General features: G+C 44.7%; 1 protein-coding gene and 1 pseudogene across 1 annotated transcript in view; both read right to left on the bottom strand.

The window, feature by feature from the left end:
- Positions 1 to 391: 391 nt before the first annotated feature.
- Positions 392 to 510, bottom strand: LOC112477489 (annotated as a pseudogene).
- A 246-nt stretch (positions 511 to 756) lies between these two features.
- Positions 757 to 22,967, bottom strand: part of LOC102889391 (guanylate cyclase soluble subunit beta-2-like) — a 75,484-nt gene continuing 53,273 nt past the window's right edge. The window contains 5 exon segments of the mRNA XM_025044786.1: positions 757 to 928; positions 9,662 to 9,758; positions 15,396 to 15,482; positions 18,082 to 18,233; positions 21,086 to 21,240. Coding sequence (XP_024900554.1) covers positions 757 to 928; positions 9,662 to 9,758; positions 15,396 to 15,482; positions 18,082 to 18,233; positions 21,086 to 21,240 — 663 coding nt within the window.

Raw genomic sequence — 22,967 nt, 5'->3', positions numbered from 1 at the left:
TATGATAAAATAAATTAATGGCCCTAAGAATTTTAAATGGTTTTCTAAATATTTTCTTATATTTGAGAAGCCAAAATAACAAATGAGCGTGTGTGTGTGTGTGTGTGTGTGTGTGTGTGTGTGTTTCTGATACTCATTAATCACAGGCAAATTAGCAGACACCTGAGGTTTAGTTAAAAAATTATCTCTGCAAATTTAGGCATCTTGAACTACCAAAATGGCATTTCCTGAATCTGGGACAGTGTTAGAAATTTCTCTGTAAATTGATTTTCTTTTTTTTGGTCAGATTCTTTTTTTAATTTTTTTTATTTTTTAGGTGAGGCAACTCTTAGTTGACCCACAGATTGCAAGGACCTTGTCAGCTTGCAATCTCTTATTTTTTTACTTTTTACACCTACAGCACCTGGTCTTCCTAGGTGGACTCCCATCCAAGTACTAACCAGGCCTGATCCTGCTTAGCTTCTGAGATCAGACAGGAGCGGGCTTGTTCAGGGTAGCATGGCTGTAGACTAAGATTCTTAATTTAAAATATTTTTTGATGGATAAAGATTTATCATGAAGTTGTTAAACAAAACTCTTTGTGGAAAAATATTATCTGCTAATAACATCATGGACATAACCGATTGAATGACATTAGCCATGACATAGATTTTGAGGTTAACCTCTATTTTAGTTCTTGATTTAAAATTTGTTAAATTTCTGAGTTTTAACTGTTTTTTCCCATTTTCTTTGCTCCAATGTTCTTCCCTTACATCATTAGCCCTTGGTCTCTGTTGAGCAGGGCTCTGCTCCATCGGTGGGTGATTCAATATCGCGGGCCCCGCCGGCAGGAGGATGTTCCTGTTGCTTTGCTGAGCTCTGGAGTGATCCATTCTTGAGTGATTCGTGACTTCGGTCTCTTTTGTAATCATCACTCGTGTTTTCAATCCTTTTTAATTAAGATCTTGAATGAAACTTATACTTTAATGATATTTATTTCTACAATGCAAGCTTATTATTCTAATATTTTCAAACAAATGTGTTAATAGAGATGAAAAAACTCAAACTAATTTTTCCATAAGCAGAAATTTAATTCTTTCCTGACATAAAACAAAGCTGATGGTCTAAAAGTTTTTGAATCTCCTTAAATGTTTTTCCACCCTCGGTGAGGTAAAACAAGTTATGACCGGAGGGTGCTGTGTGTGCAACCGATGTTTATTAGTCAGTAGCAAATTAATAGACATTCTGTCTCTTGAAACCTCTAGTTTTATTTGATTAATGTACTCTCAGTACAAGGGGCCTCGTGGACTTTCAAATGGACTTTCTATCTGTGAAAACATTAAAAATTCCTATGTAAACCCATTTTATTTACTTTGTCCTATGCTTAGTTTAAAAATACTTTTTCTGAGAGATGAAATGTCTTCCCTTTCTTCTCGATTCTAATAGGCATCAGCTTTCGTGGAGTCCAAGGCAGCTGCATAATAGGGAATTTTGGGACCTGGGAAAGTCCAAAGGCATGAACCAAAGCCTGCTGAGTTTTCTGTTCTGTAACAGAAGAGAGAAATGGCCAGGGTTTGGGGGCGCCCTACCTTTTGGTAATGTAAGCTAATATAAACCCAGTTTTGGACACACTGCATGTTGAATCTTACTGCACGTTTCAGGCTCTAACCCTTTGTTTAAACAGCTGTATATTTTAGGAAAAAACTTAAGTTTAAACTTTTATTTAGGTCTCTTGTTTAGCTCAAACTATATGTGTCTGACATAGGGTGCTTTATTATAAATAGTGAATGAGCAAGTGTATATCTTTCTTCCTATTATCTGTTGAAACATTAGGGTGCAACCCGGCAGTTGAGAGCTAAGATCAGAGTCAGGCAAGGCTAGATCTAAAACCCAGGTTTTCCATTTACCTCTGGTGCCAGTGTCCTTGTTTATAAAATGTGGATAATAATAGTACCTGCCTCACACTCACAGAACTAGAGCACTTGGCCAGCACTTGGCCAGCACTTGGCCAGCACTTGGCGCATAACAAATACTCAGCCAATAGCCGTGATACTGTTGCTATATTTTTCTGCACAAGCACCTATTTACCTAACACTGAGTGTTAACAGGAAGCTGCTCTGTTAAGGGAGCATCAGGCTGTTATCAGCCATTCTTCTCTTTAAGCTCACTGGAGTCCCCCACCCCCCTCACCCCGACTCTGCAATGTGGGGGAAGCAAAACAAGTTAAAATACTCCGAAGCTTTGCAGTTGGAAACTGGAAAACAGATGCGCAGAGCAGCGTCTGCCTCTGTTTGAATGCAGATTGTAATAGGTTCTAATGACGCCTTTACAAGGATGAGTTAAGCAGTTCATTGACATATCATTAACACATTCTGAAGTTAAACAGCCACAGGATCTATGAACTCTCATCACGCAGTTAATTATTCCTGGATTTTTTGTGTGTGTGCTCTTGAAACATATTCTATTTATTTAACCATCCCCTGGGAGCACTGGCCGCCTTTATCCCCATGACACAGCCAGTGGTGTAAAACCTCTGCATCTGTCAGATTTCTCCATGTGGAGCATAATTGCCTGATTTCCATTTGAAAGTACAGCCCTGACATTACAACGGCATAGACCCACCAATGATAACAATGAGGTCCTGACACCTATAAGGGGACAGGGGTGCTGGGGGCATAATGCTGTAATAAGTATGTGCTCCAAATGAACCCCTGCCTTCAGACGGACCGGGTCTGAGTTTACAGCTGCAGTGAAGTGTTCCTTAGGAACAACAACAACAGAAAGGATAAAGAAAAAGAAACCAACAAATTAGCATCAGTGTGAGTCTGGTGGAGCCAGATGGCTCTCTGTGGAAATGGAGCTTTCCTGCTTTCTTCCAGTCACCCCGACCAGCAGACAGCAAGCCTGCTAAGAGGGGAGAGAAATGATCTCATTCCTCAGCCAGGCACATGATTTGCCTTCTTTCTCTCACATACAACTAGAGCTGAAGAAAAGTTGGAAAAGAAGAAAGGGTGAAAAAAGAGGGGTGGGGGGAGGTTGGGGCATTGTAAAGAATGAGCCAGTCATAGCCCAGGGAAGGGGTGAGATGCCAGCCCCGGGCCAGGCTCGAGCATTTTAAAAATGGGGCTCAGATGTCCACAAAGGAAGGAAGGGCAGGCAAAGGGGCACCCTGACATATCCTTACCGCCTCGACCTACATCCATGAACTCTACCTCCGGAGGCTTAGTATGTGGGAGGTTGGGAGGTGGGGCAGCACCGGCTGTAGAAGCCATGGAATTAAACTCTGGGGTCACCTTGGACAGTGTTTTCAAGTTCTTACTAATGAAAATTTCCATCTCTCTTAATGGGCTGAAGGTCTGTGAGTTTATAATAGTCTTTGGCCTGCTGGATGAGGTCAGAAGCGAGACTGATCATCTGCTTGGATCAGATGTGCCCCTGGGCTGAGCCTTGAGGTGGAGGGAGCTGAAGGGGCTGGAGCCAGACAGGGTCACCCGGCAAAATGAACCTAACCGGTTTTTGGTGTGAGAGAGTCCCTCTCCCGAAGGTCCTAAGCCTGGAGGGGACTCAGTCTGGAGACATTCTGCCTTACGGGCCAGGCAAAGCATTCACTGCTGTAAACAAAAGTCTGTTATCTGGAGAGACAGCCAGACCTCTGGCTGGGGGAAGTCAGGCAGACGGCAGAGGTGGGCGTTGGAGCACAGCGCTTGCAGCAGTGCTGGTGTCCTGTAAGCCACTCTGCCCTCTTAGTGGGTGTTCGCACAGCCCAGCTTGGCCTGGGGCTCCTGAGGGCTTCAACCCAGAGGGGCGCATCCAAGAAAGAATGCTCCCAGGGAGTTCCAGAGGTTCACGGAGCCTGACGGCGGCCTGGCAAGGTTTCCTGGGCACCTGAAGTTTGTCTCCACCACTGTTTACTCCAAAGGGTAAATAGTAGGCTCTAGAGGGATACCAAATGCCGGATGCAGTCATTCAGTTACAGTTGGAAACAATTATTTCAACCATAAGAAACACTGAACAAAATCCTCTCCATTTTCAACCAGGGCTAGGGCACCTGCTTTAGAGTTTCTGGCAGTCTTAGGTATAGCTGAGCATTAAACTGGCATATTTTGTTGGGGCCAAGGAAGCAAAGCAGGCTGCCAGCTGGGAGCCAAAGCCCCAGGCTCCCGCTCTTCTCCCTCCAAAAACAAAACAAAAAGCTGCCACTCCACCAAACAAGTGTTTTGCTCTTCATCTCTCAGGCAATGCTACCACCCAACAGAGTTCATAGTCCTGGGTTGGGTTCTTGCTCTAAACCGAGCTGGAGGATTTTGAAGGAAAGCATACAGGGAAAATAAGAATCGTGAGCTGAATCGTCTTTGCTTGCCCCCACTTTAGCAGGAAGACCACTTAATAGGAGCGTTTTAAAAAAATAAAAATTTAAGCATTTTTTAAAAAAGCATTTAAAGAGGGCTTACTAAGTGTCCATAACTCTTCTAAGTGGTTCGTGTTTATTTCATGACATCCCTCATGGCACCCCTCTGAGGCATGTCCTCTGACCATTCCTGTTTTAAAAAGGGGACACTGAAGCACAGAGATGTTCAGCAACTTTTCCAAATGCACATGGCTGGTAAATGGTAGAGCCAGGATTCAAACTTGGCTTTACCTGGCTTCAGGTTCCACACCTGCAGGTTCTTGCCTTTTTCGATGTAATAACGTAGAGCGGCACGTGTTCTGTTTAGCTATTCACCAGCACCAGTGGTGTGATCTCAGGCCACCAAATCTCCCTGAATTTCTGTTTCCTCGTCTGTCAAGTAAGTGAAAGGGTTGTCTTACTACAGGGTTGTTGCCAGGAGCAGAAATAACATGTGATGCATGCGAAGCCAGTGCCTAGCACGTGGTTGGTGGTCAATAAATGTTAGTAGTTACTATTACTGTATCATATTTCTCTGTGGGTTCTTGTATTTCACTGAATCCTCACCAAAAACAAACAAACAAAACCACCTGTGAGGAAGGTAGGGCAGCTGTCACTAACCCCATTTTATAACTGGTGAAACTGAGATACCAAGACATTGGGCAGTGTACTCAGGACAAGAACCACATCTCTTGACCCTGCACTTTGCACTGTATAATCCTGGTCGATGTGGACCGCGGAACTCCTGCTCGCATCTGCCTGTTTCTAGACCCAAGACCAGCTGCTGTTGTCTAGAGGTTGAAACAAGGAATTCGACACTTGTTTCCCTCCTTTACCTTCTGCCCCTGGCATTGGCTGGGACAGAGTCAGGTCCTGCCCATGCCCTCCTGGGAATTGCCGAAAGACAGTTAATGCCTCTTGAGACAAGTAAGGTCCTAACAAGGATGAATTAGAAAATTATGTTCCCTTAAGATTTTATTATTTAGACAAAACAAAACAAAAAACCCACGTCTTTCTCACCGTCACCAAGTGCCGACGCGTGGTCCATAGCCCACGTCTCCGCCTCCCCTGCGCACCTCAGAGAACATTTCCAACGCTCCCCGTTGCAGAAGATGCTTCCGCGCCTGTGGCTGGAAGCAGCGCAGGAGCTTTCTGTGCCAGCCAAGGGACCTGAGTGTCTGGCTGTGCTCTGCCTTGATTCCCTCTCCCTCCTAACTCTGCCCTTCCCGTGATTTTCACATTTCCCGCTCCATTTTCCTTTCAGCACATCTCCAGGGAATGCTTCATGTAATTTCCAGGGCTGGGAATGAAAATTATTTCCTTTCACAAGCCCTGGCTGAGTGCCTTTCACATCCTGACTGTGTTATGGGGTGATTTATAAACTGAGGGTCTGGGTCTCTTTTCTCCTCTCCCTCTACCCCTCACCCCACCGCAAGCATCATTTAAAACAAGACACCGGGTATGATGAGCTCCGAGGTCAGGGTGTCCTCTGAAGTCAGCCACTGGGGCTTTTGCCCAGAGGCAAAGATTCAGTGGAGTCATAGTGATGAGAGCATGAAAGGCATTCACTCCTGCTAGAAGAAAACAGGAAGAGGCCCCACAGCCGAATTTGTGATCTATGAGAACAAGCAAGACCCAAAATCTCTAAGTGTAGGGGTTGGCTTTGAACTGAGAATGTAAAAGCACATTTTCCAAACTTGTCAAGATTGTATTTCATTTCTAGACTTTTATTCTCAAAGGGACAATGAGGAAGAGACACAGCTTAAGGAGTTTTGAGCTGAGAAATGAAAAGAAATTATTTTTCTTTGTCTCCATAAAACTGGGGGAAAAAACCAAGCCGAGGAGTTCACTTTCCCTCTGCTACAGCAGCGCACAGAAACCAGAGGGCAGGGTGTTGTTAGGCAAGGGATGTGCCTTTGTCTCATCTGAAGACCGTTGTCCGTCAGCTGCCTCCATAGAGTCCTGCCTGGCCACTGGACTCCCTTCAGGTGTTAATTTGTCAGAAGCTGAAAAAAGACAACGAGGTGAGCAAATCAGTCAGGCCTCAGACTGGTCTCTGCAGTCAGGGGTTTTGTCTGAGCCAGGCCCCAGAAAACATAGCGTGGGCCCTAGGGGCTTCCTTCCCTCCCCACTGGGCAGGGGCATGTCTTCACGGCCCAGGCAGAGAAGGCACAAACAGACCTCAGCCTTGTTGCTATATTAGTTCTTTTGTCCCATACCGTGTCATGTTTTTGGTCACATACCACACCTTTACTTGTGTGTAACTCATATAACAGCACCGAACCTCCTGACTTGCTGCTCTGTGAATGCCTAAGACGTCTGAGCATCATGTCACACAGGCTGAGGTTCGCGCCCAGCACAGCCACTGCTCCTAATTTACCCTGTCTGGGCCTCATTTGCCCTCATCTGAAAAGCAGGGAAATTGATTATGATTACACCTGCCTCCCAGAGTTGCTGTGATAATTAAATTAGATGATTTATGCAAAGTGATTAATGCAGTGCCCCACGTAGAGTACAAACTCAAAGATGCTGATTCTTATTTCTACATATGGAAAGGAGCCCAGGGAGAAGGCGCTGGAAAAGCACGACCACTGGGACTGTGAGGGAAGGAGCAAGACTCAGAGAAGGAGTGAAAACCAGCCTGCGTGGAAGACACAGCCTCTGCTTCCCGCTCCCCCTGCAGCTTCATTTGGAAAGATTAGCACCTTAGATTTTAGTCATCGTTCTCATTTGTTTTACACTAATCATTGTTCCAGAGACATTCAAGTTCAGAGAAGCTTACGTATGAGGTTTGAGGCAACTGTTCTAGAAATCAGGAAATGCAGGAGGGCTTCTACCTTTAGCCCTCTGTTCTCAAATGAACAAATGACTTCTTTCACCATTAGGGGCTGTTAGCACCTCAGACATCTTCCCGAACCTGGGTCAGTGATTAACTTTGTCTGAAGACCAAAGAGCAGTGAGTAGTTTTCAGCACAAACAATTAGACTGAGTCAATGCTCAATGTGCTAATGTACTGGTCATGAATGAACGTAAGTGATGATACACACGTGGAAACATCCGGGCCACTGGAACCTCTCCCCAGTCTCTTCCAAGCTTCAGGCCCCGAATGAGGTAAAAATTCGGGAAGATCTTTGGGAAAAGAAGGGAGCTTCTAGGACACCTAGAGCCAGGTCACTGGGGCAACTCCAGGTGGTGATGCATACGCAGTATTTAGCTCATGCATAAACTGGGGCTAATCCAACAAGGAAACACGGTTCATAAAAGCCTCAAATGTGCAGTTTTATAGGATAAGACCAAACTGGAGTTGAGTAAGTGGAGCTTTCATTAGCTACACGTTCATTGAGCACTACAGCACATCTTCCCCACTCCCACCGCCACCCCACAAAGACTAATTCATGCTCAGCAATATCTTTGAAAATTGTTAATTATTCAGATAGGGGTTTTTAGTTTTTGTTTTTTGTTAATTCTATAGTAGCTTTATTACTCCAAATACTCTTTATTGTTTTCATTTTCAATTACAGTTTATTACTGTATTGTTTTTCTTTGAGATGTAAGCACTATTATACCTTTAAAAGGAATTGAATTTTTCAAAGATGGAAACAAGCAGGATAAATGATAAGGACAGTATGTTTGCAAAGTCTGAGATCAGTTTTGTTTTGGTATCATTGTAAATAAAGTAAAAAGGAGTTGATTATAGATAGAAATGTGATTTTTTCCTATTGAGAAAATATGGCTATCTGCCTCCAGGTCTATAACTGCCCACGAGTGCTCCATCTAACGTCTCCCCATGCCTCAGTTTCTCCAGCTGTAAAAGGATGCTAAACAAGACATCTGTCTCTCACTCAGCTCATAGAAACATTACAAGAACCTGTGAGAGAAAATCTCTACGAAATAGTACTATGATCCCAGAACTTATTTGTTTTGTGACTTTGTAATTGTACCAAAAGTGGGGGTTACCCCTAACAAAAATAAAAACTGAACCAAAAGGGGTTGGAGTTGCTAAAAAAGAAAAAAAAGAAAAAAAAAAAAAGGAGGAAATGTAGCAAAGGAAAACTTCACCCCGTCACCTAGCGACACTCAGGCTCTGTGGACCATGTGCTCCCGCCTCCAGACAGCACCAGGGTTTCTGTGTAACCAGGGCGAATAATTTCTTTTCTGGCTTAACTTCTCACAAAGAATTTTGGAAGGCAATATTTCTCAGATCTCTTCGTCTCCCCTTCATTCAACACTTTTTCATATTTTTCTTTCTTCTAACTTCTCCAGACCTTGTCCACGTAGCTTTGTGGATTGCTGACTCATTTATCTTACCTCTTAACACATTTTCTTTCTTGTAACCTGGCCATTTTTCATGTTCTCGCTTATATCTTATCTGTGGGCCTCCTTCTCCATTTCTACTCCTATTTTTCTTGTACTCCTATTAAACTTTTTTTCTTTCCCTTTTCTCTCCTTGAGGAAAAATTCTCTGACCAACAGGGAGAAAAAAGATGACCAGGCAGGACTGTGCTGGGCAATGAACTGAGATGGTATATCGAAAGCCGAACAGGCCAAATACGACTCCAGGGATTTGAGTCGCTGCCTCCTGATGACTCACAAAAGACGTGGCCAGCACAGAATTACAAGACTCTCTTGGAATTTCTATACATATATATTTGACATTTTAACCCCAATCTAATTCCACAATCCAGATGGTGGAAGAATTTCCTTGTTTACTTGAGATGAATTCCCATACATCATCTTTCATTCCCACAAGACTGTGGCTCACAACTCTCTATCAGCACCATCATTTTCATATAGTTAATGCTCATTACTGTGCAGCTTGGGAAATATAGCATTATAGCTAATTAGGTTTTCTGATTAATTCAGAATTGAAATGTACATCTTCCATGGATTACTAATATCTAGACACCTGGAATAACCTAAACACCAAAGCTAAAAGGAATGAGATTAACCTGTCTTGGAAAATTCAGAGGAAACTTCAGGAATCACAGAATAGCGGGGTCACCACAGATGTGTCATGAATGAGAAGACGGACATGATCATTGGATTTCCGCTTTTGGTACGAAGTAAACATGGCTTTTGTTGTGTGGCAGCACAAGTCACGTGGGAAATGAGTGTACCATGTCAAGCACATTATGCCTTTTTAAAAATTCCCTCCTCTGTTTCGAAATGTGTTTAAATGTTCAAAGGTAAGAAATTCATGACCTGCCAAGTTACAAAACAGTGTACGTGTGATAGTCTCAATTTTGTAAGAAAAGGTATATATGTACACACATATGCATGCACCCTCACACACACAAGTCTAGGAAGATAGGCACTACAATTTTAACAGTATCTTTCTGGGCGATGGAATTACAGGTGCTTTTGTTATCTTCTTTTGGTTTATCCGCACTTTCTGTTTTTAAGGATAATAATTAAACATTCCTTCTATAGTGTAAATAAACAAATAAGTTATCTTTAGTTGAGCAAACCAACACAGCCCAGTAAAGAATTAAAACAGCACAGAAACAATTCCAATATAGATTAAAAACAGAGTAAATGAGTGGTCGCAGAAGAAATCTCTTTGGAAAACAATCATCATGTGAGCCATGCTCTCAAATGTGAACTTGGGGAGTGCAGTGGTGCAACACGAAGTTTGGGGAATGCTGTTACCTCGAGAAATATAGGTGGGATTTGGGTGGTTGCCCAACTGTTGTTGCACGGCTCTGTGAGTCATAAATAATTAGATTTGGGGTTACAAGAAGGAATTCTTACATTTGCAATTAAAATAATTCCTTATCTGCATTTCTGAATCTATTTCTAACCTCCTAGATAGAATACGATATGGGAAACCACATCTTGGTTTAAATAGTGATTCTCCATGACTGGGGCTGGGGGCTTGGCTTGAGCCTGAAGTCAGAATCTCAGTCGGGTTGTCTCAGTTATCCAGGATTCACCTGTCCTGATACTTTCCAGCATAGGGCCTGGTGCTGGGTGCCCCGTCCCTCCAAGCCTCTCAGCCTGTCCCTGTCCTGGTCTTTACTCTGTTTGGTCTCCATGTGTGAAGACAATTTATCTCCTTCCACTTGGTTCCATCCGAGTTAATTTTATAATGAGTCTACCTGCTCTGGGGGAAGGGCAGGTTGACCATACAAGAAGGGCGAACAGAGAAAGGAGTGATATTTTTGGAGGAAAACTCCACCAGAGAAAGAATTTTATCCTAGTGATAAAAAGGGTGCAATGGAGCCTCCAGGTTTCAGGAGGGGTCGCCATTCTAGAATCACCCATCCCCTTGCCTCCTATGTCTATCTAGGCAAAAGAGGCCACACCCTGGAGGACGAGATCTCCAGCTTCCAAAGCCCCTGCTTTCCCTAGAGATCAGAGCAGAGGCCACATCCTTACTGTACCTATTCCCGCCATCCCCTACACCTTCTCCTAGAGGTTTTCCATGTCCTCGGGATACAGCCAGCATCACCTGTGCTCGCTGTTGGCCCTGTGGCGCCTTGCACTCAGCTGGTGGATCCTTCTGCCTACTGATCTAAAGCCCCTGTGGGCAGCAGAACATTCTTATTTTTTTTAAACCCCTATAGCACCTCTTATAGTTTTGTGCCAAGACTGCCGCATCTGTTAAGTGAATGAATTCCCAACAATAGGGTCCCTAAGTGATTAAGTGGTTGGCATACCTGACATGTTTTCATCACTTTATAGTTTTCAGATGATACATAATATCTTATATATTCCTCAAAACGACCCCGGAAAGCAGGCGCTCTATGACTTCAGCTTTAGTGATGAGGAAAATGAAGCGAGCTTCCATCTATAGAACATTGCTGTGTTAACAGCTCAACTTCTAGAAAGCCCAAGGTTAAAAACAGATCATGCATCAGCTCCAAGTAAAAAAGATCAGGGGGGCTTGACAGCCATACTTATGAAGTCCTCAGAAAGGCTGCTGAAAGGCCATGACTAGGGGCCCAGGCTCCTTAATCTGGTTCTAGCTGGACCCCAGGTCACTGGACAAGTCTGGGAAAAGTGCTTGTATTGTCAAGACTGCAAGGTCAGGGGCACGGATCTGACAATAACGGACCACAAACCCATCCAGGAATCACCCATCGATGGGGATTGCCAATGGTAGGAAAGTTCTTGTTGGGAAGGTAGAGTCCCATTTGGACGAATCTGTAACTGCCCCTGAGCTCAGTCAGGAGAGAGACCCTTGCCTCTAATGTTCTGCAGAGGAACAATTAGAAGTTGGTGTAAGAAGTCCTCCATACTGACTTAACCTGCCATGAACCCAGCAAGTGGACACCCTCCGCCTGTGATTTATAAGGAGGGGTCACCCACAGAGAGGATCCAGGGCTACTTACCTAAGTGCTGTACACAGGTCAGCCTGGCACCTATTCTTGTAATCACTGGGAGACAAGTTGAAGCAAGTGGAAATTCAAAAAACACATGAACAGGGGTCTGACAAGATGCCAGTAGAGCCTGCCAGCAGGGACAGCTGGAAGGCCAATTTTTTAGTCAATACTGAAAGATGGTTGCTTAAATATCTGAGTCAACACACACTGATTTCACTCTGGCTCAATACTCCTGTTTAATTGCATTGGGGAGTTTTTCCACTGACACATCTAACACCCAAATACATAGTGGAGGGAAAGAAAAGCATGTTATTGAAGTGCAAATGAGGTCCTGGGTGCAGTCTGCAGGCCTGGGTCCCTGGAGTGCTTCTTATTGCCCTGCAGACAAACGTTGGCTTGGCCTCCCGGGCATTCAATGAGGCTTCCTTTTTAAAGAGAGCGGGAGGAAGGGGAGAGCATCACATCTCAGCTGGCTCTCCGAGAGGGGTCCATGCGGTGTGCTCCTTGCCACCACAGCTGTGTGTGCTGCCAAGGCTCTGAGGTATTTTTTCATGAGCAAGAGTCCACATAGGGGAGCACCTGCTTTGCACACCAGGGAGCCAAGTCAGATGGAAAGGCCCCTGGAAAACCATCATAAGTTTGTCAACTAGGTGATAACCTGGTAAGGTTCATGGAAGATATGATCAATGAATTGAGCCTGCAATGTCCTCCCACTGCCTAGAGTCCAGAAAACAAGCAGATAGATACCTGAGGAAGTGAGGTCCAACAGCCGTTTAATCTTTAGTCTTGACAGGTTTTGGCTACTGATGGAAACAGTTTTCTATAATCACAACCACATAGGAGGCAGGTGTAATGGCCCTAGGGCTGGAGGTGAGAGTGGGGGCTTCTGCAGTGACCCTCTGGCAGCCTTCGCCTACCTCAGAGCTAAGCTTATTATCAGCTACTGTCAAAAACCCACAGGAACTGGGACCTAAACCACAATGAAAAGGCAGGCCCTGAGAGCAGGTGACACGAATACTTCAAGGTTAAAGTCTATATCTGCTGCCAACCATCAGAGATGAGGAAGAAGCCTGTGTCATGGTAAACTCAAACTCAAATTACCTAGGGAAGCTGTTAAAAGTAATTTCGGATTTGATAGGTCTTGGTTGAGTAGCTAGAGTGAGGGTCAACGGTCCAGCAGCCTTTGTTCTCATTTCTCCAAGCCCCTGGCTCACATTGCACCTTATGTCAGTCACTCACAGTATGTCAGCTCTTCCCAATTAACATATCTGCTAACGATACCCCAAAATCAGAAATCTGTTCTGATGGGGCCCAGAGGATCTGAGAGAAACATGGCTGGGAGAAACTGTGAAATCATTTTGGTCTATTACTCAACGAAATCTTGCATGGACATGGTCTGCCCCAGACAAATAAGCCTGAAGATCAAGTTCTACTTCTTCCACTTACTAGTTGTGGGGCCTTATATAAATTGTATAAGCTTTCTGAACTCTGTTTCTCACTTCTGTTATGGGAATGGTCAGGGGACTATTGCATCCAATGAGATCATGCAGGTAAAATGCTCAGCACAAAGTAGTTACCCAACAAGTGCCAGTTCCCCACCTTTCCAGTTCCCCATCCCCACCAAAGTGAGGTGGCCTGTCTCTCCTTCTCTAGTAGTTGGTGTTGATTTTTCTTCCAAGAAATCAACAATTAGAAGAGGTACTGAATCAGGGTCCCTATAAAGAAATTTCTGTCACCCACCTGAGCAAAATGCTCAGCTTTGCCCAGCTCGGGTGGTTTCTCCTGTGGAGGGACCCCCAGGCAGCAGGAGTTTGGTACATGAATTTGTTCACCTGCCTGGAGCATAAGGGGTTCTTAGACCTCCCTCTCTGAGCTGTTTATGGAACAGCCATTTAGGAATACCAATGTTAAAGACCTTTCTCCTTCCAATGTCCCTGTGGAGGCCCAGCAGCTCCTCACCTGCCCCAGACTTCATGCTCCTTTTTGTGTGTGGACAGTGAAGCTCAAGGCCAGACTGTCCAAGGCTCCTATCCACCTCTCTGACCATATCCTCTACTGCTCCCTTCCTCTCCCACTCCTCTCTAGATACATTGGCCTTCTTATTATTCTCTTTTGAACTTGCCAAGCTCATGTCTGCCTTGGAGCATGATGCTGCCTGGAAGCCCCTATCCAGATAGCCACATGCCTGGGTCTGCCTTCATGTGCCTTTCAGCTTAAAAGCTTAAACGCTGCTCCCTCACGGAAGCCTTCACTGGCCCTCTTCTTCATTACTTAGTTTAATTTTCTTACCATTTCTCACTATCTAAAATGACCTCTTTTATTTTGTTACATGTTGTCTGTCTCCCTCTACTAAAATGCAAGCTGTCTGAGGCAGAGACCTCATGTGTCTAGTTCAAGGAACATCATAGTTCCCACAGTAGTGCCCAGCTTCAACCCTCTGTATTCCTGGAAGATAAGTAGTTTTCCAAGCGACATTGTTAAATGAATCTATGAACGTTGCAATTCCACACTGTAATAGCACTGGATGACTACTCAAGGCTTGAACATTGTCAGAAGTATATATAGCTATAAGAAAGCAGGGCATGGGGAAGGGAGGAATGCCTCTACGTTATGGCAGAAGTCCACTTTGAGCTTCTCACCTCCCAGAATCCAAGATCCCACCTGACCCCAGATCACAATGTGGGAAGTTTTGCTCTGCCTCCTCTCACCAAAATTGAACAGATTCTAGGATCAAACTAGAGGGAAGTCTTCAGGCATCTGGGCAGTGCCCAATGCCAAAGGCTCAAGTGATACCCAATCTGAGAGATCTTGTCTAATAAAAATAACAATAGATAACTCTTTATATAGATTGTTAAACTGTTCTAACTCTTCACATGGATTGTCTCATTGTTGTATGAAACTGTCTCAGTGACCAGGGATGGTTTTTGAGAAATCTCTGTGACGTTGTCCTCTGTAACAACACACTACTGCCTTGTCTCAAAGCTTAACTCCATCTGGGTCACTTAACATGGGGTTTCTAGAAACAGAAAGAGCGGCAGTGGCTGCACAAAGCCAGAAAGGAGAGGTGTGGGGGCTGCAGCTACACTAATTCATTCTGCAGGCCCATCCCCAGTCCGTCATCACTCCTTTGTGACCCATCTTCAAACCCAGCTGTGTCAGTCCTGAAAACAGCACTTGAGGGAGCTGAATGGCTCACCAAGACAGTCAAGAGTAGGCGTAAATTGAGAGAAACCTCCCATCCCTACCACCTTCAGGGATGAAGTGAAGAAGAGGGGTCGCTGAGCCTATGGCTTGTGGCAGTGCCAGTGCTCTGAGCTCTCTACGAAGCCCCACATGGTGGGAATGGCGAGGAAGTCTCCAGCACCCCTTATTAAGGGGAGGCATGCACAGAGGGCACAGTGTCCACAGTAACTTTGTTTAGTGGGTGCATGGAGACTAATATATTTTTCCAAGTATTGGAGATTCTTTGGGAGAAGGGCATAGAGGGTTCAGAATCAGCCCCCTCCCCACCCCAGGACACTTGGGGTGAGGTGAGTGGGTCGTTGGAGCACTAAAAAAAATTTATTCAAAATATAATGAGTAACCAGTCAGAAGCATTCTGCCCTAAGCTTCCCCACCCCCCATTAACCATCCCTCTGAACCTATAATTCTCTTCACATGCAACACAGCACTGGGGGTCTTTGTCACTGGCCTGACGTACTCACCATCTGCTGCATCACTTTGGGGGAGGCTGTCTGCATACCTCATGACGGCAACAGTTTTGCTGTCTTGACTTCCTTGAGTACTTGCTTCTGCAAAAAAGTGTGAAGGGAAGGCAAATGAAGAATGGATGTGCAAGCAGACTTTGTGAGCGGCAGAGGTGGGAGACCTGTCTTCAATGCCTCTGACATCAGCAGCCCCTGGGTATTTCTTCATTTCCCATCATATGAAAGACCAGACAGACAGAGGTTCCTACTGTTAAATGTTACTACTGAGAAAGCTGCAGGACACTTAATACATTTAATGCATTCACCACCTGGAAGAAGACATACACCTGCTTCTGAGGACAAAAGGGGGAAAAGGAGGACAGTTTGAGGAAGAGCTCTCTGGACGCCATCTTTTCTTGTTCCTGTTACCTCCTGAGTAACTTCGTGCTAGGTGGACAGGGGCCAGGGGGAGGAGTATTCACCCACGAGGACACAGGAAGGGCACTGCTGAGGTCCCCTCCCGCTGCACGCCTGCAGGCTGCAACATAATTCTCAGCACATTTGAATCACCTCAAATTCATCCTCTTAGTCTTTCTTCCACACCTCCCTCAAATCACCTGAAAAGCCAGTACGTGTGTCCTATGGGAGCTAATCTGAGGAAAGAGGCCAATTTGAGAAGAGCGTTAGCATGCATATTAGTGTTTCTGAATCCCCTCCTCCATCACTGGCTCTGAGAGACTCTGCCCCTGGAGGTTAACGGGATCACATTCTGGAGCCGCTTAGACACTTAGAAAGCCATGTCAGCACTGGCATCCTGCTCCGGCTGGGGTCTCCAGCGCTGCACTCCAGCGGGGATGGGAGGGCAGGCTTGGAGAGGCAGACAACCCCTTCCCCAGAGCCAGACAGCTGAGGCTCACTGCAGGAAATCCTAGGCTGGTGGAGAAAGAGGAGAGGGAAATGTACAGAAGCATGAAAAGAAAAGAGACCAAGATCCCCAGCTCTCGGGTCCACACAGGGTTAGGCCGCTTCTCTTCAGGGAAGCCTCAGGATCAGCTGCATCAGCCCAGAGGAAGGGATGACTTTCCTCGATTATAAGCCATGCCTTGGGGCTACCTACTCTCAAAGGGGTACCTTTCCCTAGTCTGCACAGAGACACTGTTTAGAGTCTGGGAGGGGCCACCCTGCCTCTTTGCTCATCCTCTCTCCCTCTTTTTTCTCACAGTCGTCAGTTACTCATTTCTATTTGGTTGTTTTTGTTTTGTTTTGTTTTGTTTTTCCAGCTCAGAACTGAAAGTGGGTTAGCGTCTACTGACCCAGATCCTGTTCTAGAATCCTGTTTCTTAAACTGGAAAGTTTGGGAATGCCTGCAGTGGGAATAGGAGAGAGAAGTATCAGGTTTGAGCTAGGCACGCCTTCCAAGAAAGATTCTGCCCCATCCTGTGCTAAAGCTTCCAGCTCTGTCTTCCTCTCTCCTACGAGCAGGTGGCAAAACACTTCCCCATCCTTTTACTTTGCCCATTTTTGACAACAAATTAGAAAAAAAATATTTATTTATCATCTCTAGAACCCCTCCGTACTATAGTGAGGACATGGTGAGAGAGAGGGTAATGCTGGTGGACAAGGTGCCCAGAGCCTTGGAAGTTCAGAGACCAAAAGCTCTAACGAGGGTAGCTCCTGCTTTTTATTATCCAGTTACTTCTAAGTTTTTAGTTTAGATATTTCTATCTCAGTATCTGCATCAGTAAAATGTGGCCGAAGCCAATCACAGCTCACAGGGACACTAAGCCGAGCTGGTATTAGAATGAAAACAATTTTAAAAGTTTATTAAATATCCATCTCTTCATTGGTATAGCCCCAATTTTAAAAATAATAACCATATTTCATGTCCCAAAGAGACATTCTGTGTGTATTAACTATGTACAAGAAATCTCTGGAATTAGAAATTTTCTTTTCAGGACCCTGGAGCAGCTAAAGATTAGGTCCTGTCAAAATGAATCCATGTCATTCTCCAGTTTGCTTAAGAGGTTCAGGAAGGGCTGCCTCCTGCTACTGGGTTTCCCCTTCTGGTCAGCATTTCCCAGCATTAACCGGGGTTGTTGCTAAGGGGTCCTGACCGCCTGGGGTGGGTGGGATCCGCCTTGCAGCTGATGGACACCCCCTTGTTGAATTCCAGCTGCTGATTATTTTGAGCACCGTGAGCCAGATGGTGATCCTTGGTCCAGCTTAGCACTAGGTGAGTTTAACCTAAACTCACTCTCTTGTCATTCCTGGAGCTGGGTGAGTCATAGGTTTTGTCCTTCTTTAGAGTTTTGGAAACATGCAGAAAATGAAAAAAATAGAAGATTCCAGTGTGTGAGGAAAGCCTCAGAAATCATCCCCTAGCTGCAAGAGAGATTGATGGGAAAAGCCCCTGTCTAGGTCAGGGAAGAACCTTAATAATGAATGCACTGAGGGGCCCTTAGATTGGGTCCATCAGCCCAGCTCAAGGAACATCATAACACCCAGGATTCAAGAGAATAGTGTTCAGGGCAAAAGGGTTGCACTGATCCTCGGGAGCTATTACCAAACGGAAGGCCCCAGCTTGTTGGTGGGGAGGGATGATAACCCACACTGACCCTGCAAACAAATGTCCACGCTAAACACAGCCAACATTGTCAGTGGGAAAAATATTCGACACACATGACAAGGCCTCTCTTTTCCTCACCTTTGTGATGAAGCAGAGTTTGAGGTCTCCCCATTATCTCATCCTCTGAGGCATTCAAATTCTGGATCAGAAAGTATGTGGTCATTTTCCCTTTCCCTTTCACTTCAATTTCGCCTCTCTCAATTATTTCAAATCCTTGATTTTCCAGGGCTCTGCATAGAGGGGGAAAAATGCACCAGATATCAATGAACACAGGTCTGTAACTCGGGAGTTGACTATAATGGGACCGATAATGTGAGAGGAGAAGTCTGGGACGCAGGGCACACAACAGAGGAAGGGGGACTCTGAGACATCAGCAGGGCCTGCTGAGGCGGAGCAAAGAGTTTTTGAAAGGAGGCAGACTCGAAGGAGGAGGCATTCTGAACAGGGTGCCAAAGGCAGAGGGAGAGCATGGGGCACCCACCAAGACCTCGTGACCCAACCACCACCTCTCCTTCCCCCAATGCACTGCACATAACTGCAGCCCTCACACCTATACAACCACGTCCCAATGCTTGTGGGGGCACCGTCCCCACATGGTTCTGAAACAGGAGGCTCCTTAGAGATCGGCCCTCTTTCCATCTTCCCCAAGCACCCCATATGCCCCAAGGTTGACATCCTGTTCATCCTAACCACTCAAGCTTCTCCATGATTTACGGCGGCCAGGGAACCAAAGAAGATGAGGATGGGGGTGAGGGGGTGGGCATGAAAAGGGACAGCTATGGAAGAACTACAAAATGTTTATATACTGGCTGCTGAGAGATATTGGAGAAAAACCACAGAACAGTGCTCACTAGCAATGTTTCAGATTCACGCTCCGCTGCCTCAGCCAGATCTCAGCACGCATCGGCCTTCCCTTGTCCTTGGCCAGTTTCACAGGGGTTTTGGACCTTCACCACTCTCCTCACCATTCCCCATTTGGCACCTGCTGTCCTCACTCTCAAGCAGCTGACCGTGCCTCCTACTTTGTGATATAATTTATCTGTGAAATTTTAACCGTTTTAGGTGAGGTCAAGCAACTTCTTGCCCCATTGACTATACTTACCATTTTCCCTAATCTCAGAGAATGAGGTGTCTTATTCAGGGACCCCCATCCATACTCCCTTTCTGCCTCCTCAGGCTCTGGCCCCATCATCCACTTTTCCCCTGATCTTGAGCTTCCTCTCTATTCACATCCTCCTCTCAGCCTACTAGCATGGTAAGGTCTCTTTCATCCTGAAAAGAACCAAAAAGTCACTTGATTATCTCCTGCTTTAATCTCAAGCAAATGCTCTCTTCCTGTTATCCTTCAGCTGTCTATCCCCACCATTCTACCACGACCACTTCTGATAGTGTCCCCCAAACCTCTGGTGACTATTTTTCAGTCCTGCTACTATATTTGACATTTTTGTTCAATTCCACCTCCCTAAAAATATCCACAGGAGTGTTCCTTACCCTGAATTTCTCAGTTCTTTTCTATTTCTTCCACCTTTTATATGGGCTCCTCTTTATCTGCAACTTAAATGTTAGTTCTTTCCACTGTGATCTTATCAACTCCCATGGCTTAATTACTACTTATATGTTGCTTACTCCAAATCTAGATACCAGCTAACAACTCCACTGCAAATTTCATCCATCTATTTAATGGTACCTCTACCTAGATGCTCCACAATTCCTTTGAATTCAAAGAATTCAAACCTCAAGTCTATATCTGCTCCTAAGACCTGGAATCCCTCGTGTCCTATTTCAAATGGTAAGATTCAGGCCCTAGTCACCCAAGGTGAAGACCTAGGAGATATTTGAGGAGCCTCCCACTTTCTCATCCTTCATTTCTAGCAATTACTGAGTTTAGCTGATTTTACTTTCCCTCAAATTCCCATCACCCATGTTCTGGTTCAAACCAAACTCCTAATGGGCCTTCTCCTTCCCATTTACTGATGGCTCAAATCTGTCCTTACTCAATCTTGAACAGTCAGTGTCAAGTAGAATCCTGACCTTGCCATCATCTCTGACTTCACACTCCTTAGGGGCTCCACCTCACCTACAGTGTAAGCTTGCCCTACAATAATGCACATGCAGCTCTCACCACTTTCTGCTTCGTATTTTCCACCCCAGAAAGCTAAATTGTTTGTAGTTCACTGCATTTATTCTACATCTGTGTTTGTCCTGTTTGTTTTTCACTCCTAATAACCCTAGTTTTGGCTAAGTCTTACTCTGCAACTCCTTGTTGAAGATTCAGCTCAGGAATTTCCTCCTCCACAAAGAATTTCTTTCCTGGGTTAGGCACCTTTGCCCCAGGCTCCCATAAAACACTGTAATTCCCTCCAAGCCTGATACCCTGGGTTGCCTCTGGTCTCTTTTCCTGCCTAGTCTAGTTGTGACCTGGGGCCACTTACCAACCTTTTTGTGCCTGATTTTTCTCATCTGTAGATAATAATGATAATGTGTATCTTCAGGGAGCAGTTGCAACAGTAAATGAACTAACATATGTAAAAGAACTTAGGACAGAATGTGACCTCTTGTAAGTTCTCAAGGAACAATACTTAAGTATCGGTTTATAAATATCTTTATCATTGTACTTATTACACTTTTAAAATAATGATCTGTGAATATTTCTCTCTCTTCCATTGGACCAAGGGTTAGCAAACTTTTTTTTTAATTGTAAAATATCAGATAGTAAATATTTTTGGCTTTGTGGGCCATACAGTTACAACTCTGCCATTGTAATGTGAAAGCAGCCATAGCCATTAAGAGCATGGCTGTGTTCCGATAATACTTTATTTACAAAAACAAGCGGCAGACTGGATTTGGCCTGTAGGCTATAATTCGCCAATCCCTGCACTAAAAATCATATGCTCCTTGAGAGTAAAAACCATCTTATAGCATAGGCTCAACAATATTTATTGTCTGACACAATGTCTTCTGTAAGCTAGTGTGGCATGGAAGGAAAAACACAGGTTTCTTACATTACCCCATCCCATGGCTGCTATGCCATCTAAAAGTTCTGGAAGAGAGAGGACAAAGTAAGCCATGAATAAATGGTTACCTGTAAGCTGTGGGGCTCAGGTGTACTTTGTTGGGAAGCCCATGACTTTCCATCCTAGAAGCTGTGTTCACAGTGTCACCAAACAAGCAGTACCGTGGCATCTTGTCCCCCACAACACCTGCTAAGACTGGTCCAGTGTGAATCCCCACTCTGATCTGTATAGAGAGAACCTCACTGAAAAGAGGCATCACATACTCTTTTATTTTTAAATTGAAGAATAATTTACATACAACAGAAAAGACTGATAAGTGTTTATGTCTCTGAGTATTGACACGCACATGGATCCTTATAGCCATCATCCAAAATAAATATAGACTAGTTCTATTATCTCACAAAATTATCTTGGGTCCCTTTTCAGTTTAGTTCCAATCTCTCTGTAGAGGTAATCACTTTCTTATTTCTTTCCCCAAAGATTAATTTGCCATTCTAGAACTTCCTGTTTTGTAACAGGCTTCATTTATGTAACATAATGTTTTTGAGATTCACCCATATTGTTGCATGTATCAGTTGTTTATTCTTTTATTGCTGCATACTATTCTAAGATAAGACTGTATCACAATTTATACAGTCTTCTCTTCTTGAATGTGAACATTAGATAATTTCCAGTTTGAAGCTCTTAGAAACATTCTTATACTGATCTTTTCGTGGTCATAAATTTTTATTTTTCTTAGATAAATACCTAAAAGTGGAGCTTTGGGGTCACAAGGCAGATGTGTCTTTAATGTTGAAACAAAAACAAAAACCTTTCCCAACAATTCTCTCAAATCTTTAAACCATTTTACATTTCTATCAGCAATGCGACACTTCCAGTTGTTCCACATTCTCACCACCATTTGGTCTTCTAGTTGGTGTGAATTGATATCTCATTGTGGTTTTAATTTGCATTTCCCTGATAGCTAATGATGTTAAGCACATTTTCATGCATGTGTTGTCCATTCTTATGCCTTCTTTTGTGAAAAGTCTGTTCAAGATTTTTATTCATGTAAAAAAATGAATAAAAATGAACAAGCCCGACCCTGTCTGATCTCGGAAGCTAAGCAGAGTCAGGCCTGGTTAGTACTTGGATGGGAGACCACATAGGAAGCAGGGAAAAAAATGGCATAGATGATAGAGGCTCTGTTCATCCCTCTGGTGACCAAATCAAAGTCGTGATGGAAACAAGGAGCAGCAGCAAGAAAAAATTGCCTGGGATATTGATGAACAGACCATATTAGGGAGAAATCCAAGAAAGCACCCTGCAATAGCAGAAGGTAAGAGGGAGCGAGGACATGGGGCTGCCCCGTCTTCAGTGGCTGAGAGAGACAGAGGCTGCGCAGCAGCAGCGGCAGACGCCTCTTAAAGGGGCCTTGTCCGTAAGCAGATTTTCACAGTGCCGAACCTGCTCGCTTTGAGCACCAGCGCCAATTTGGCTGCATACAGGGGGCTCCAGGGACTTACAGGAAGACATTGTTGGAGTGAGGGCCGAAGCGAGACTTGCTGTGTATAGAAGTGCTGGCAGTATTCTGCATCCGTTGTTCCCTGTTGATCCCTACCCCACTCTCAGTGCACAGGACACAGAGCAACCATCGCCATGACATCATCAAACTGGAGAACAGAGGTCACTCTGCCCAGAGGATTCCCTGAAACTCTGCCTACCCCAACTCGCAGCCCCACCTAAGCCTCGTCCAGGTGTGTCTTCAACGAGTCAGGTACTCCTTGCTGAGCAGTGCCTAGACTCACATTGGAGGCAGCTGGCCTTGGTTTCTTGTGTGGCCTTCGGAGGCAACTATAAGCACAGCATCTGTGGATTGCTTGCTGAATCTTAACAGGTGGCCCTGGAGGGGTAGAGACTTGAGCTAAATTTGTCCTGCAGCTGAACCCCTTTCAGGATTGTGCCACTGGA

The sequence above is a fragment of the Pteropus alecto genome, unplaced genomic scaffold (genome assembly GCF_000325575.1).
Source record: "Pteropus alecto unplaced genomic scaffold, ASM32557v1 scaffold413, whole genome shotgun sequence".
In the NCBI taxonomy this organism is placed as follows: Eukaryota; Metazoa; Chordata; class Mammalia; order Chiroptera; family Pteropodidae; genus Pteropus; species Pteropus alecto.
This window is presented reverse-complemented; position numbering and strand designations above follow the sequence as displayed.